At 38.8% G+C, this 16,874-nt stretch overlaps 1 protein-coding gene across 1 annotated transcript; it reads right to left on the bottom strand.

Moving 5' to 3' along the window:
- Positions 1 to 339: 339 nt before the first annotated feature.
- On the bottom strand, positions 340 to 16,613 carry LOC134213060 (neuroendocrine protein 7B2). The gene is made up of 3 exons (XM_062691586.1): positions 16,462 to 16,613; positions 14,867 to 15,574; positions 340 to 2,853 (listed from the first exon to the last, which is right to left on the bottom strand). The coding sequence occupies exons 2-3, from the start codon at positions 15,533 to 15,535 to the stop codon at positions 2,782 to 2,784; spliced, it is 741 nt and encodes a 246-aa protein (XP_062547570.1). The 5' UTR covers positions 15,536 to 15,574; positions 16,462 to 16,613; the 3' UTR covers positions 340 to 2,781.
- Between the last annotated feature and the right edge of the window lie 261 nt (positions 16,614 to 16,874).

The raw sequence follows: 16,874 nt of genomic DNA, 5'->3' as shown, positions 1-16,874 counted from the left end.
CCGAGCCATCTGCAGAGTAGTCTTGCTTTGTAGCCGCGCATCTTTCAATATGGCTAAGAAAGTGCCAAATCGTAACAATGCTGGATTATTTGTTTTTGAGTATCAATATTGATTATAAGTTAAAATCAAAGGTTTTTTTTTCAATCCTCGCACTTCATCTAAATAATGATATTTAATATAGAGTTGTAATGATGATAAATGTACTACAAAAGATTTCATGGGTGATTTAATGAGTTGGACCATTTTACTCCATGAGTGCGTTTTACACTGTTCTCCCTACCTATCGATTTAATTTCATGATATATCTAAACAATTTTTCGGATCAATCAAACAGCTCTATTCAGTTTGCAGAAATACTACACTCATTTTGTTTTTATTTCGCATAGATTTATGTGGAATACAATATACTTGATTTGAGATGATTTTCCTCTTTGCAGTTGATTTACTGTTTGATAGTTAAAACTTTGCATTATGACAAAGGGGGACTTTCAATAAATATATCATATATATATATGTATGTAATTATTTTTGTTACATGCCATTCCATTATATGGTTGCCGTTCGCTAAGCATATTGTTCACATGTGTGGGATTGTTTGCATTGTTCAATAAGAATACTTGTGAGTTTACATAATACAGGTTTGATTATTTTTCTTTTCAACAGTTACACGTCTTTCCAGATGGTTCCAGCGATTTCAAGGAACCAACCCTTTCATTACACAATTTCCATTTTTGGGGGGCAAATAAAAATTGGAATGGAAATTCTTAAATGAAATGTGATTTACGGTTTTAGTGGGAGGATAGAATGCTTTACAACATTAATTTTATGCATCAATGTAGCTGTTGCTCTCATTAGTCTAGTATTGATAGTTTTCTTACTATTTCGGATGTTGTATCGATACACTGCACTTTTTAGAAGCTTTTTATGTTTATTTAGGAGACGTGTTTAGCTTTGGCATTTCATTTGCAGCACTATATTTGATTGTTTTATGGTTTCCAGATGCATAGATGTTCATTAGATGCATGATTTGGGCTGCACTGTATATTGTCTATTCGTTCGATCCTCATAGTATTTATACATTAATTTTTCGAAACACTTTTCGAATAGCTTTTGACGATATTTGAAATCGTCAATTTTGGTTGATGTTTTTTTTGCACATTTTCAATAATTCGTACGTTATCGACTGGTTTTTGGTTCGATTCTTAGTTCATCAAATTGAACATATGATGGTCAGATATTTTTGCCAGTTGAATGCAAACCAAAAACAAGTTGCTTCCCAAACATACATACTCACGCGAAGAAGTTATAGTCAAATTTCTAGTCTGGTTTGGCTGACTTGGTTGTGGTCGTTATTTTCTGTTTGTTTTCGTTATTTGGGATGTTATTTTTAACGAATACATGTTTTGGTTGTTTTCTGTGTCTGAATGGAGCAGTTGCTTGCTTCATTGTAATAATGACTATAAAACAATATTTATCTGTATCATATATATTACATTTAGATTCAAATTTTTCCAATAAAATAAATGCCTCACTTTGTATATGTATATATATCTAGTTTTCTCATGTCTATCAAAGCTTTTTACAACTTTGCGCCTGTTGCAGTTTCCATTGAATTAATCGAAAAAGCATTAGGTTGTCGTTTGCAATTTTCATCAATTTTCCCAATCTCTGAGCATGTGAACACGTCTGGATATCGAATGCCAAGACATTTTAGCAGCTTCCAAAAGGTGTCGAACATTCATTATCTTGTCAACTAATTCACCACCCAGCGTTACGCAAAGCTTTGATCCATGATATGTCTTTACAGTTCATATCGAACGGAAAGCTCTTTGCATGTTGCTCCTCTGCTATGATGTTGCCATCTACTGATAGAGCTTTTGCCCGTTACACGCTCTACTTGAATCGGAAGCTTAAGGCCCATATGCTTTAACCGCGCATATTTCTCACTCACTACTATAACGTTCTCTAACACACAACTTTACCAGCATATTATCTTGGTTAAAGCCAATGGGCTCCAATTATTCCGATCCAAGCATTTCTGTCACTTAAATAGATTACGGAATTTGGGGCATCTTTAAATACACACTCATTCGCTTTGTTCAATTTTCCACACCAGAAACAAAATACTTCAGTTCCATTTTTGTATGGCTGATCGTCCAGTTTTATAAGACAGTGTTCACTAATCATACACAATTATCTCTATCATCTGAATTTTTTGATTACGACGTACAGTAACTATAGGTTTATATATTGAATAAACATATCACTGAAAATTGTAAAAATATCGCCTTTTGCTCGTTATCTAACACTTATTCAATGAATCCAAGAATAGTTATTTCTCGGTGTTGCAATTCGGAAGAATGCTCCTGCACTGCTCAAGTACGCTGCTGAGGGCGTATGTACAAGGATACGGGAAAAGTCATAGGATTCAAAAGAATTAGAGAGAAAGCTTGAAGTTATTCAGATTGTGCTTTTTGGGGGAAAGATACGATTTCATGATTCATCTCTCGAATTACTACTGTTTTTTTTCAATTGCAGGTATAACTGATTGACAGCTTGTTTCCTAATAGTATTATTTTTTGTCCTTGGTTGTACTTAGATGTATGTCTAGATGTACTTGTGCCGTGGTCCGTTGAATGGAGTGTGCCAGTTGTTCGTCATCGTATTCCCATTTTTTATCGCACTGTCAAACGTACGTGGGCGGCAATAGTAATCGGCATATTATTGCCAACATCCGAATACTGCTATTCGCCCGTTGCGCGAAAATGTGGTTTCATGAGTTTAGAGCTTGACGTTAAAACCCTTCTTTGCGGCTATGGGAAGTTTCTCGCCTTCCAGGAACGGATTGGAACTCTGTTCGGGAAGAAAATTCAAACAAAATAAATTAATTGAAAATGTGATATTTCGCGTTGATGATGTAATTGTTGATGGCATTTCTTCGATACAATTCTCGGAAAAAAGTAAGCAGGATTCTTAAAATATTTTTTAATGATTAATTATTATTGAGCGTCTTAGGGGAAATGTTACCAAGTTAAAAGACACTATTCCATTTACTTCCACTATAATCATTTTGTATCAACACATACGTATTTCGTTTTCTACTTGTAAATATCTTCAGTGTTTTGTTATCGAGCACATGTCTTTCAATTCCATTCCTATTTCGAAGAAGGATTTTAGGTTTTTAAACAGGTCACTTTTTTGCCTTAGACGAAAAATCGAGAGACGAATATCATTAAAAATGTATTCAATATTTTCCTTACTTTTGCTTGATTTAAATTCTTTTGGTTCCGGTGCAGTGTAGTGTGAAAATATATAACATTTACTATGCCACGAATTACTGAAATGATTTTTGCTACGTCTTCTTTGCCTGTTGACAGAGAAAGCAATTTCATACCAGCCATTAGACAGAGAGGTGGAATATGCCTCAACAAATCATTAGCTCGATGCACACATAACACTGCAGTTGTTTGACATGTGATTAGAAGGGAAAAAACAACAACGAAAGCCTCGTTTATGTTTATGTGTCTCGTCGAGTCAAGTACAAGACACTGAAGACGGCCTCACTGTTGAGGTCGAAATACGTATCTGTCAAATGTACAATCAAGTGATGGAATTAAATATGGAATTGTATAAACGAGGCTTTCGTTGTTTTTTTCCTTCTAGTCACATGTCAAACAACTGCAGTGTTATGTATGCATCGAGTTAATGATTTGATTACTGTTGAGGTCGAAATACGTATCTGTCAAAGGAACAATCATGTGGTGGAATTAAATGGAATTGTACAAACTCTTCTTATGACAAGTGAAGACATTCCGCTAAAAGCTGAAAATAATTTTCTTTACCAAAACCTATCAGGGAAGTGTTTTTGTGAATTTCGAACACATGTCCATTGTTCATTAAGTTGTGGAAGCTACTTACTGACTGTAACTTTTATTCCCACATCCCCTTGCTCCTTGGGGGCGAGGTACTTTTGCCCCCCTCAATAATTATCTAAGTGGGCAAAGTATCATTTCGCCCCCCATATATTTTGCATTTGAAAGTGTATTATTCTTGCGTTGCTGTGTGCGTTCATGACCATAAAAAACCTTGATGACAAAAAGAGAGCTTCCCTATAATCTTATTTGTCGAACCCAATCACGAATGTCTTCCTCTTGTTGTCTATTTTATTATCTGTCGCTACCCCATTCGTATGTCTTCCTCGCATTGTTGTTTCTCAAGAAAATGTTATTTTTTCCGTTACATCTGTCAAAAATGTAAAAATGAGCATCATTATTACTTACGCACCCTAAATTTCCTTCACCTCTTCCAAATTTTTTGTTAAAAATGAAAATAAATAAATAAATTTCCTTCATTTCCTATTGTATTATTGTATTCCCTAATCTCGACTAAACCGTGAGTCTTTCTGTTTCCCAAAACTAACATAAAATTTGATCTCGCCTCCGTGACGCTTAACGGCAAATGAGATTACCAAATAAATGAAAGTTAATAAAAAAAGAACCATCAAGACTATTCCTGTCTGTAGGGATATATCAACCATGGTTAAGGATATGATCAATTTTTCAGGGATTCTCCAAAACAAAACAGGCTTTCAAATAAAATAATATCACCTATCTACACACTCAGTTTTTGATTCTGCAGCTCGGCAAAAATCCGCACAGCCGTCTGCCCAGCAAAATAAAAACTGATATTCCGGCAAAAATGAGGTTTGTTAGCTGATTTTCGGCAAATTATTTGCCAATTTTCAGCAATTTTGACAGAAATCTCGGCAAAAAACATGTTTGCTGGGGCACGGCTGTGCGAAACTCGGTAAAAGTTTAACATTTTGCTGAGATCCCGGTAAAAAAAATTAAGTGTGTAGGATCGCTGTGCCCAGTAAAATGGGCTGTTAACAAAATAATGTATCGATGTCATCTGTTCTGGCTAACTATTCTGGTTTTAAAAGTCGAGTCAAGTACGAGACACTGAAGACGACCTTATAGCTGAGGTCGAAATACGTATATGTAAAAATAAAACGAGGTGGTGGAATTAAATGGAATTGTACTGTACTAAACAGTCGAAATGATAAATGTACGAGAGGACAAAAGGTCGAAAAGACAAAACATCGGAAGAGACAACAGATCGAAAGGGACAAAATATTGGAATTCCTCCGGAGATTATCACAGGAGTTCCTCCGGAAATTCCACTCGAAATTCCTCCGGGGATTCCCTCCGGAATTCCTCAGAAATTCACCATGGAATTCCACAAAAAAAATCCAAGCAGAATTACTCTTGAAATTCCGTCTGCCAATATTGCTCAGAAATTCCCCAGGAATTTGTTTGGAACTTCTCCCCGGAATTCTTTTAAAACTAACGGAATAGCATCGAAATTTCTCAGGAAATTCCCCGAAAAACCCTCTGAAAATTCCTCCGGAAACTCTTCTAAAGTTCACCGTAAATTGCCTCCAGAATTACTCAAAAAAAAATTCCTGGAAACTCAATCCGGAAATTTTCTCAGGAATTCCACCAGAAAATCCATATGGAATTCCTCTGTAAATTCTCAATGACATTACTCCGAAAATTCCAACCGGAATTTCTATGAAATTTTCCCCCAAATTTCTTTCAAGAATTTCTCCCCAAACTCTCCGAAGAATTGCTCCGGAAATTCCCCCAGGAATTCTTTTAGAGAAAATTACCATTGCAATTTATCCGGAAACCCCCGGAAAAATTCCGAATATTTCCCCCGAAGTTCTTCTACGAATTTCTCTAGGAAATCGTTGGAAGATTCTCTCAGGAAATCCACCGAGAATTCGTTCAGAGTTCTTCCAAAATTTCCCCTCAAGGGAATCCTCCAAAAATATCCACTCGAAAGTACAACGAAATTTTCCCAGATTTCCAGCAGAAATTCTCCACAAAAATCCTCCGGGAAATCGCTTCGGGATTCTTCGGGAAATTTCCTGAGGAATTCCTTTAGAACAGCGGTTCTCAACTTTTTTCTTGAGTGGTACCCCTTCAGACCTTGGTACAGCTTGAGGTACCCCCTAGTTTTTTATATTTATCGGTGAGCTCAAATATAAAAGTGGGTCATCGATTTTGGGCTTTTATCTTCAATTTGTTTTAATTTTCAAAAACATAATTTTGCGCTTCTGACGAATTTACGTACATCGACTTATCAATTTTTAATCTAGCTAAAATTAATATTTTTTTATATTAAAGTGAGTTAACTTCAACTTTAATTATAACACGGATACGATGCGAAAACAAAGGGAAATTTAGGATACTTTCTCAGAAAGGGTAAAAAATAAAGATGTTCAGTGTTTTGGAAAAATTAAGGCTAGTTTCAAGCTAGTAAGAACAGTTTCCTAAACTTTTAGTCTACTGATGCAAGACCATGATGAAGGAGCCTATCTCGAAGCATTGCAGTTAATAGAAAAAATGCCAATGAAAAGTAATAGAACTTTAAAAACTCTGCAAGGATTTTCAACTTTTTACTATATTAAGAAAATATCAGGTACCCCCAGAGACCAGCAAAGGTACCCCCAGGGGTACATGTACTCCAGGTTGAGAACCGCTGCTTTAGACATTTTCCATGGAATCCCAATGAAAATTCTGTTTGGAGTTCCTCAGGAGACTCGACATGAGATTCCTTCGGCAGATCCGCGCGGAGTTACTTCGAAAATACTCCAAGGAATTCCTCCGAAACAACTTTAAAAAATTTCCCCGGAATTCCGACGCAAAGTCCCCAGCAAATCCACTGGATTAAAACACTGACATATCTCTGGAAATTAGCCTCGGAATTTCTCCCCAAGATCATCAAGGAATTTCTCAAGAGATTCTCCCGGAGGTTTCCTCCGGAAATTCACCCCAAATTCCACTATAAGTTCTCCCAGGAATTCCTCCAAAAGTTCTGCCAGGTTTGGGCTGCAAATTCATCTCAAAAATCGCCTGGAACTCCTCCGAAAATTCTCCAAGGCATTCCTCCGAAAATTCCCCAGAGATTTTTTTTTGGGAATTTTCCAAAAAATACGACCGGAAAGCAACCCTCCACCCCTTGAATGCATAAAAAACACCGAAATTCCTCAAGATCTTTTTTCCTGTAAAATCCCCTGGCATTCCAGAAACTCCCCCAAGAATCCCTCAGGAAATACCAACCCGAAATTCTCCTGCAACATCCTCCAAAAAATACTTTTAAATATAACCACGAGATATCCTACGCTAATTCCCCCAGAATCCCAAAATTCCTCAAAATCCTACATGGAACACCTCCAAGAAATAAACATGAAATTCCACCAATAGTTCCAATCAGAATTCCTCCTCCTCTTCCGGGATTCGCTCAGAGTTACATCCAAAGTTCATCCGAAATTCCCCCTCGGAATTCCTCTCTGAATTGCGGAATACATTCAGAAGGTCCTCCCGGGATTCCTCTTCAGTGTCTTCCAGAAGTTGCTTCGGACGTCTATTAGAAATTCGCATGAAATTCCTTCAGAATTTTTTTTCGGAAACTCACCCCGAATTTCATTCGGAAATTTTCCCAGGAAATCCCTCGGAAATTCCCGAATTCTCCATGAATTTCCTCCAAATATGTCCCATGGTATTGCCTCGGACATTCCGCCCAGAATTCCCACGAAAATTTCCCCCCAAACTGTTCCAAGAATTCCTCCAGGAGTTTCTGGGAAGTTAGTCCCGACATTACTCTGTTATTTTTTTTTTCTTGGGATTCTAAAGGAAAGTTTAGCATAGGCTGGATGACCGTACAATTAGTAGTTGCTTCTTCGTGATTGACTAGATACTAGTCAAAATTGTATGCGAATAACACGGAATAAATTGAATGGAGCCCGGGATTCAGTACAAAAATCAGATATTCATTGCAGTTTCTAAGTCGATAACGGGCCACGTCCTTCTGGTCATCAAGGAAAGTAAGGATTATGATTTCAACTCTAGTTGTTATTGGAGACCGAGTATATCTCTGCATCTTTACGATATACTCAGGATGGGGTATTGTGTCACTTACCCTTTTATCTTTCTAAAAATTCTACAGTAAATTTCCCAAAAAGTCCTTCTACTCCTCCAGAAATATCCTCGGAATCCAAAAATTCCCACGGAACTCCCTCGAAAACTTCCTCACAGATCCTCCAGAAATTTTCCATGGAATTTTTCAAAAAAATCCACTCGGAATACCTCCGTAAATCCCCCGAACGTCCACCAGAAATTCTCTTCAGAACTCCTCCGGAAACTCGCATCGGTAATTTCCCAGGAATTTCTTTAGAAATTCCACCCCAAATTCCTTCTAAAGTTCCCCCAAAAATACCTACTGAATTTTCACCCATTCCTTTAAAAAATCCTCCATAAATTCCTCTAAGAATTTCTCAGGAAATTTCCTCTATTAGTTCTCCTGTAAATTGCTCCACGTGATCTTTAAAAATCTACTCCCATATATCCTCCGGAAATTCCTCCAGATATCATCTCTGAATTTCCATCGATAATTCCGATCAGAATTCCCCCTAAAATTCCATTGGAAATTTCTCCTGCAATTTCGTCCGGAACTCGTCATGAACTCGTTTTGAATCTTCAAATTCCCCCAAGAATTCCCCTACAAATCCCCCAATAATTTCTCCGGAAAATCCCCCACAATTTTTTCTGGTAATTTACCCCAAGTTTCCTCCAAAATTTTCGCTACAAATTCCTTTGAAAATTTCCGCATTCAGATTTATCCAGAAATTCCGAAGGGAAATTCCTGATTCCGCGGATTTTCCGGAGCATTCTCGGAATTTCTCTAGAAATTTCCCACGGAATTTGTTAGCTTAGCTTAGATTTAGCTGACTACACATATATATAGTTGCTACTCTGGTTAATCACGACCAGAATCAGTGAAATAGCAGAAAGAATCAACTGAATGATTGACTGAGATTGTTCAAGCATTCTTAGTGCCGTCTAAGATGAGTTAAGTATTCTCCATTTAATTCCACCAACAGTCGACAGTCGAGTCAAGTAAGACACTGAAGACGACCACACAGTTGTGGTCGAAATACGTATCTGCAAAGATACCGAAATAATTGGTGGAATTAAATGGAGAATACTTAACTCGTCTTAGACGGTTGAATACATTCCACTAAAAAGAGCTTAAAATATTTTTTCTCATTCTTAGTGTGCAAATTTCAGTGACTCAAATGTTCAAATGATCAATAACGGTGCCAGCCATGTCTTTGTAGCCAGTTAGGAAGAAATCGGCTCCACAAAAATCACAGGAAGGATTATTAGTTAGACGGTAGGCATCGTAGGCGACCGTGCCAATTTTTATAATCAACTAGTTGAACGTACCCAACCTAGGGATCCTACATTTAGAGATATGCGAAAGCGGCCATCTTGAGCCAATCGAGCAATGAGAACTGTCAAAATCTGAGCCAAATGAACATCGTTATTGTTCGATTGGTGATGAAATCTTGCAAATCGGTCTTCCCGTTCGTGAGTTAGATTGCCTCAAAGGAAATGCAAACTCATTTTTATATAGAAAAAGAAGAAGAAGATGATGATGATATTAACTAACTATTATTCGGCCGCACATAGCAAAACGAACTAACCAGCTGCACGCCGAGCAGGAACACGATCAAACGCACATCAATTGATTTACTTCTCGACCGCATAAAGCACAAAGATACCGGATCGTGCAAAGTGTCTAAGAATCGAACATGAAAACTCCTCAGCATACATGCCCAATTTCTCATGAAAATCTTCAAAACAAACCACTCAGAATACCTCCGGAGATCCCCCGAAAGTCCTCCAGAAATTATCCTAGGAATTCCTGCATGAGTTTCCCACGGTATCTTTCCGAAAATTCCACTCCTTTCTTTCACTAGGACATCCTCTGGAAATTGCGCGCAGAATTTCTCCGGAAATAATGACCGAAAAACCTTCTAAAATTGCGGCATTTTCAGAAGAATTCCTGGGGTTTTTGACGGTCTTTCTGGTAGAATCTCCGGAGGATTTCTCAGGGAAATTTTCCTGAGGTGGTTTCTTGGTGGAATTTCTGGAGGAGTGTTTGGAGATATGAGAGGAAATTTTGATATATTTTGGAGGAATTTCCTGAAAAATGCCTGGGGAAATCTCCGGAACGAGTTCCCGGAGCAATTCTGGAGGGAATTTCTGGTGGACGTTCGGAGGAATTCCGTGGACGTTCGGAGGAAAGTTCGGAGGAAAGTTTTTCGAGTGGAATTTAAAAAAAAACAAGGGAAATTTCTGGAGGAACTGCGGGAAAGTTTACGAAGGAATTCAGTGGGAATTTTCGGATTGCGAGGGAATTTCTGGACGAATTCTTAGGAATTATCAGGAGGACTTTGTTGTAAAATTTCCTATGGAATTCGTTGAAAAATTCATGGAGGAATCTCAGGGTGAATTTCAGGAAAAACTCCGGAGGGATTTCCTTGAGGAATTCGAGGCGGATTTCCGATGGACGTCCAGAGCATTTTCTAAAGAAATTTGAGGAGGAATCCCGGGAGAGAGATCCACAAAGTACGACACAACATTTTGAATGGATTGTCACACTTCTCAAAACCCCCCTTTTCCGAGGAATTCGGAGGGAATTCCCAGAGGACTTTCGGAAGAAATTCCTAGAGAAATTTGCGAAGAGATCACGGGATGTATTTCCTGGAGAAATTCCTAGGTTTTTATATGGAGCAATTCTTGAGGGAATTCGCGGAATTTTCGGAGCGATTCAGGGCGGAATTAAAATCCCAATAAATTCTTGGAGAAATTCGCAAGAAAAGTGAAAAGTCTAGCTCACTTTTTGACACCCACTCTCAACCAATTTACACGCAACAGGTTGCATTTGACTGGAAATCCTGTTTCATTGTTTTCCTATTGGTCGGATCAGACTATGGGCTCAAATGTTTTGGTCAAAATATGTTTTCTTTAGACAAAAACGAGTAAAAAAAGTCTAGCTCATTAATCAGGCACTTATATTTAACCGATTTACTCGTAACAAGTTGCATTCGACGAAGAATCCTGTCTCATTGTTTCCTATTGAAAATTGTCCAGATCGAACTATGGACTTGGAAGTTACGTCCAAAATATTTTTTAATAAAAATGCATGTACTGAACTCTAGCTCACTTTGTGGGCACTTAACCGATCTGCTCGTAACAAATTGCATTCGGGCATCCTGTTGTATTGCTTCTTATTGAAAATTGATTGGATCGGACTATATGGGCTCCGTTAGGCCAAAATACATTTTCTCAAGACAAAAACCAGTGGAAAAGTCTAGATAACTTTTTTGCCACTTATCCTTAACCGATTTGCTAGCAACAAGTTGCATTCGGCTGGGATTCATGTCTTATTGCTGTCAATTGAAAACTGGGCTGATAGGATCAGAAGCTATGGTCAAAATACATTTTTACACAGAAAAGGCGTGAAAAATGTTCAAGCTGTTTCCATTAATTCATTAACTCTGCCAATCGGCAACAATTGCGTTCGACGGGGAATCCTGTCCCATTGTCCCATTGGTGTTCTAAATGGTGATGAAAGTAATAATTATGCATATAGTCAGTTTAGATTACGAGATTTATAACTTGATATAATGATTAACGACAACTGTGACTTCCAGATACTCCTTATTCCTTCATTCCATAAATGAATATGTACAAGATACAATGATGACCCGATTTTCAACATGTTTAACAAATTTTGTCTGCCTTTGATTTCGTCCACTCTACTCTAAATTTTGATATGATACAATACAATACACGATTCAATTTTGCCACATTTTTTGTGCAGAATTTTGTACTCAGAAATAATACTGATAACAACTAATGATTTTGAAAGTCCAAAAACTCACGTTTTTAAGGGCACACCACTCAATACGAAAGCAACGCATAACAGTCATTTTTAATATTTCAGCTTTGCTGGGTCGCATGCGTGAAATGATAAAAATGACAGTTGTGCAATGTCTGTGTATTGAGTGGTGTGCCCTTGAAAATGCGAATTTTGATTCCATGAGGAGTGTCCTTAAATGCTTTATATTTGTGATGTTTTGACCTCTCTAAAGAACTTTTCTCGATACATTTTATAATGAGCGAGAAAGGCATCATCACCGCTAGGTGGATTATTTAATCAGGTTTTTTTTAATTTGACCACTTTAGGATTTTTCGGGAGGTTTCGAAAGATAATTTAATCATTACGTGAGATTGGTCATAAGTGGGCTGATTTCTTGCAGGGAGGGGGTTTCGTGGAACAGGGTAGATAAAAAGTTATTTTTCATGCTTATGATATCTGAAAATCCTGACTATATTAACTGCACCTTTTCAAGAATTTTGTACAGGAAGGCGTGTGCTTTGACATGAGGTATTGATGAATTTGGCCGCTAGGTGGTGATATGTATGAAATCATCATTTTGGGCTACGATGTATGACAGTGTTTCTCAACCTGGGGTACATGTACCCCTGGGGGTACCTTCGCTGACCCTAGGGGTTACCTCGGACAAAAATGCGTGATGGCGGACGAATTGAATTCCAATCGTAACTTATTGATAAAGTTTTGATAATTGTGTTGATAAAAGTTTTGAACTTTGTCTTGTACATAACATGCATGGCGATCAGTAAATCAAAGCCAATTAAATCCTGCCCTGTTCAAGGACTGCGGAACAAAAGATCAAATGGACAAAACGTCGAATGAGCAAATTTGAAAAATCTTCAATGTAATCCACCTGATCTAAACAAAATGTTGGATAATATGTTGGGAATATGCTTTCGAACTGAAATCTAGAATCTAAAGCCTTCGTTTGAGAGGCATGAAGGTTTTTTTCAGAGAAGACTCCTTTCAAGAAAGTCGGAGCCTTCTTTCAAGTCGGTTCTTTTCAAAATACTCGGAAAGCTCCCTTCAAGAGGCTCGGAAGCCTCCTTTCAAGAGGCTTGAAAGCCTCTTATCAAGAAGCTCGGAAGCCTTCTTTCGAAAGCCTCGGAAGCCTCCTTCCAAGATGCTCGGAAGCCTCTTTTAAGAGGGTCGGAAGCCTTATTTTAAAACGCTCGGAAGGCTCCTTTCAAGAAAGTCGGAAGCCTTCTCACAAAAAGCTCGGATGCCTCCTTTCAAGAAACTCGGAAGGAAGCTCGGAAGCCTTCTTTAAAAGGGCTCGGAAGCTTCCTTTCCAGAGGCTTGAAAGGTTCTTTTCAAAAGGCTTGGAAAGCTCCTTATGAAGGGCTCGGAAGCCTGCTTTCAAGAGGCGCGGAAGCCTCTTTTCAAGAGACCCGGAAGCCTCGTTTTAAGAGGTCCGGAAACCTTCTTTCAAAAATCCCGGTAGGCTCCTTGAGGCCTCCCTCCAAGAAGCTTGGAATTCTTCCTTCAAAAGGCTCAGAAGTTTACTTTCAAGAGGCTAAGAAGCGTGCTTTCAAGATGCAAAAGAAGCCTCCTTTTAAGGGGCTCGAAAGTCGCCGTCCGAGATGCTTGAAAGCCTCTCTACAGGACGCTCAGAAGTATTTTATCAAGAGGTGAGGAACCCTACTTTCAAGAGGTCCAGAAGCTCCTTTCAAGATGCTCAACCTTCTTTTAAGAGGTACCGGAAGCCTACTTGCAAAAAGCTCGAAAACTGTCTTGGAACGGAAAATTAATTAAGAAGGCGGTGTGCTCAGTATAATGAGTACTTCTTCCAGAGGCAGCACTATTGAGCAGATATTGTTGTTTGTTTGTTGTTTGTAAAATTTGTTGTACTTTTGTGCTTAGTATTTTTAGCAAACTTGAGTGTTGCGGTAGGAACCTTCAAAAGGATTATTTGCAGTCAACTTTCTTTACAGTTAGTTCGTAGCATATCAGTCATCCGTAGTCATCCCAAAAGTCCCTACAGTTAAGGCCTTTTTGTCCATACGCGTAACCAGCCAGACCAGCTGTCCAGTTTCAAATATTGTACGTGTATTGACCCCAGAGCATAGACAAAAGGATAAAGTAACACATCTTCGGTATAAGAGAAGGAGGAGATATTAATGCCTTCTTTAAAGTATTGCTTTTGATCAGTTAGCCTTATGATCAAAGGCGTATGATTAGATGACGAATTCATTTCTTGTTCCGTTTTCGTGTGGGAATCATTCTTGGCGTAAGTGTCAATATTCAGTAAGAAGAAAACATTCCCTGCGGATAGTGTTCACAAAAATGCGATTCCAACATGAACACAAAAAAACTCAAAAGCTCCGAATCCATTGAAATATTCATCAGCCCGTAGCAGATGTCATTTTTTCGACCAAAAGAAGAAAAATCATGAAAAATAAGACGTTCATGAAAATATATGGACCATGCGATGTATCTAAAGCTGTTTCCTATCAACTATCCAACCGCCAAAATCGGGTTTCTTTTGGATTCTAGGAATCGCCAGAACAAGTCTTCAAATTAAAAGTGATTGACTAGTCGGCAAGTTTAGACAACCGATTTAGTTGCAGTAACTCATATTTTACTGAATGTGATCCAATTATTTGGATTCCAGTACAATTTTGCAAGCTCTAGTCAATCACGATGTAGCAACTAAGAATTGCACAGTCATATAATGCTTATGCTCATACTCAAACCCCAATTACCCTTTTCATGTGTACTTCTGGTACGCGTTTCAAGACAAAGAAGTATATTTTTGATAAACCCTATTTCTAAAAATTGTTGGACGAAGTTGAGGACGAAAAAAACAAAATTTGGAAAAAAATATGTTTTGGTATTTTGAGAATATTTTGCTAGAACATTTGCAATTCCTGAATTTTTGTATTGAATTCAAACCTTGAAACATAAACGGTACACAGAAAATCTAGAACGCCGATGTTCTGCATCTTAAATCAGTATACAAAACTATTCGGGGAGCTATCTACGAGAACAGATTTCCCGAAAAGTCCATTTAAATTTTCACTGATGTAATTTTACTACCGCACGCACTCACCTTCTTCACGTGAAATTTCTTCGCCACCAAACTTTTGTGCTCCTGAGTGTGAAACTGCCGCGCAATGAAACTCTCCAGATCCGAATCCATTTGCGTTCCTGCATCACTTTGCTGCTGGGTCGGGCAATTGAACATATGTTCGCCATCGCACATACAATCCTGGGCCGCTTGGTACTCCCGACTGAAGGCGGCCGTATTTTCGAAATCCATCGTGCATCCCTGATCTTCCGTGTAGCCCACCGGGCACGGGTTCGGCGGATTGCAGTACGCCGGTAGACTGGCATCGGTCTTCACCTGCGGTTTTGGGTGATGGGGGCCTTCGCCGGTTCCACCGGACACGTACTGATGCCCCCAGAGTGAACTGTGCTGAAGGTACTCCTGATCACGTGGTGAAGGGTTCGGGTTACCGTCTAGCAGTGCATCGTAGTCGAGTTGTTCAGATTCCAGATCCTTGGTGGCCCGCGCCATCATTGCCAGCCGGCCGGGAAATTCGTCCATCGGGTCGATGTAGGAATCCGCGGCCTCGGCTATGTCCTTGCCCATACGATCCACTATCTCACGCAACAGCACGTCCGACAGTAGCTGATCCTTCAAGCCCGCTGATAGGTATGCCAGAGCCACGGGTGCACTGGCAACCATCAGCGAGGCCAAAACAAAAAAGAAGTACATCTGTTGGTGCTCACACACGGAGTAGCACCGGGGTTAGTCCTGGAAGATCAGATAAAAGACGGGATCAAACCGATTAGAGGAGTAACATATACAAATGAAAGAAATAACAATTGAGGATTAATTTGATTTTGCTTTCAAAAAAAAAAATTAAATTCCAACATCTGGAGAGTGATAAATTGCTGAGTGAATTGATGACGTTGCAGCTTTCCACTCGATTGCTTCATGAATGAAATACCAATGCTATCTATATAGTAGCCGCGAGGCTCTTCAATGGGGTACTCTCATGCGCATAAACTATCGACACACTTGTATCATGTTGCTAAAGAAGAATACCGAGAACTGCTGTCCTGATTGCGACGAAGGAAATATTGCTGTTGAAAAGTATCCCGAAATAAGTCACTTCACGTTATCAGAAAACTCATGGTTGGTCCAAGTGGGGGGGTGGTAGTAAATCAATATTCTACAAGATGTGATGACGTCAGCATTGTCGCGATATATCACCCCTATTGCATCCGAATGACATGGAAAATATCACCTTCTCCAGGTGCACTAATATTATCGCTGATTGTGATGATTGTATTTTTTCCATCTGATAATTTATGACTCAACGGGGTTTTCCATCTCAAAATAACTCATTATCCAACGTCAGTAAGGCAGCAAATAAATCGGTACTGCTGACAGTTGATATATTTATCACTCCTACATATGGCCATTAATTAATCAATCCATCCATAGAGGGGAATTTTATCTTTTCCAACTCGATAAGCCAAACCTCAGATCCACGTCATCAATTGGAAAATGCAAATTTGAAAGGTTATTTTCCATCCAATCATCTGCTGGTAGCTAATGTGGGATCTTCTCAAGAAACACGAACTTTTCTATAACATACAGAACCATAAAAGATGTCACAGTACATAAAAACTAACCTTTAACACGGCCGCCGAAACTTTGCTGTGACTCACTGGAGGAATGAAAAGAGACTGTCTTCCACGATTGCAAAATATAATACCAAAGTATAACGTTACTGCTTCCGTATCGTGTGCTTTCGAGTAGGTTGATGTGGACATAGGAATTCGTTTGCCACTGCACATGAGGGAAAACATAGGCAAGCTTCGCTTATAACGTGCTGCGAGAACGGTGGAAAGCGATAAAGCAACGAGGATTTTTCCGGCACTGATCATGCGCTTTCGGGGTATAGTAATGTGCGTGTTCGAAGGCAATGTAGCACCATGGACGGTTTTGAATGAACAACGTGGTCAAATCGTTGCGTTTAAAAAGTTTGACAATTTCAGTACAATCAAAGTTAATTCCCTTCATTCAGGGTATAAGCCATCCAGAA

This window comes from Armigeres subalbatus, chromosome 2 (assembly GCF_024139115.2).
Source record: "Armigeres subalbatus isolate Guangzhou_Male chromosome 2, GZ_Asu_2, whole genome shotgun sequence".
Classification (NCBI taxonomy): Eukaryota; Metazoa; Arthropoda; class Insecta; order Diptera; family Culicidae; genus Armigeres; species Armigeres subalbatus.
Note: the sequence above shows the minus strand (reverse complement) of the source record. Positions and strands in the feature narration are given on the sequence as shown.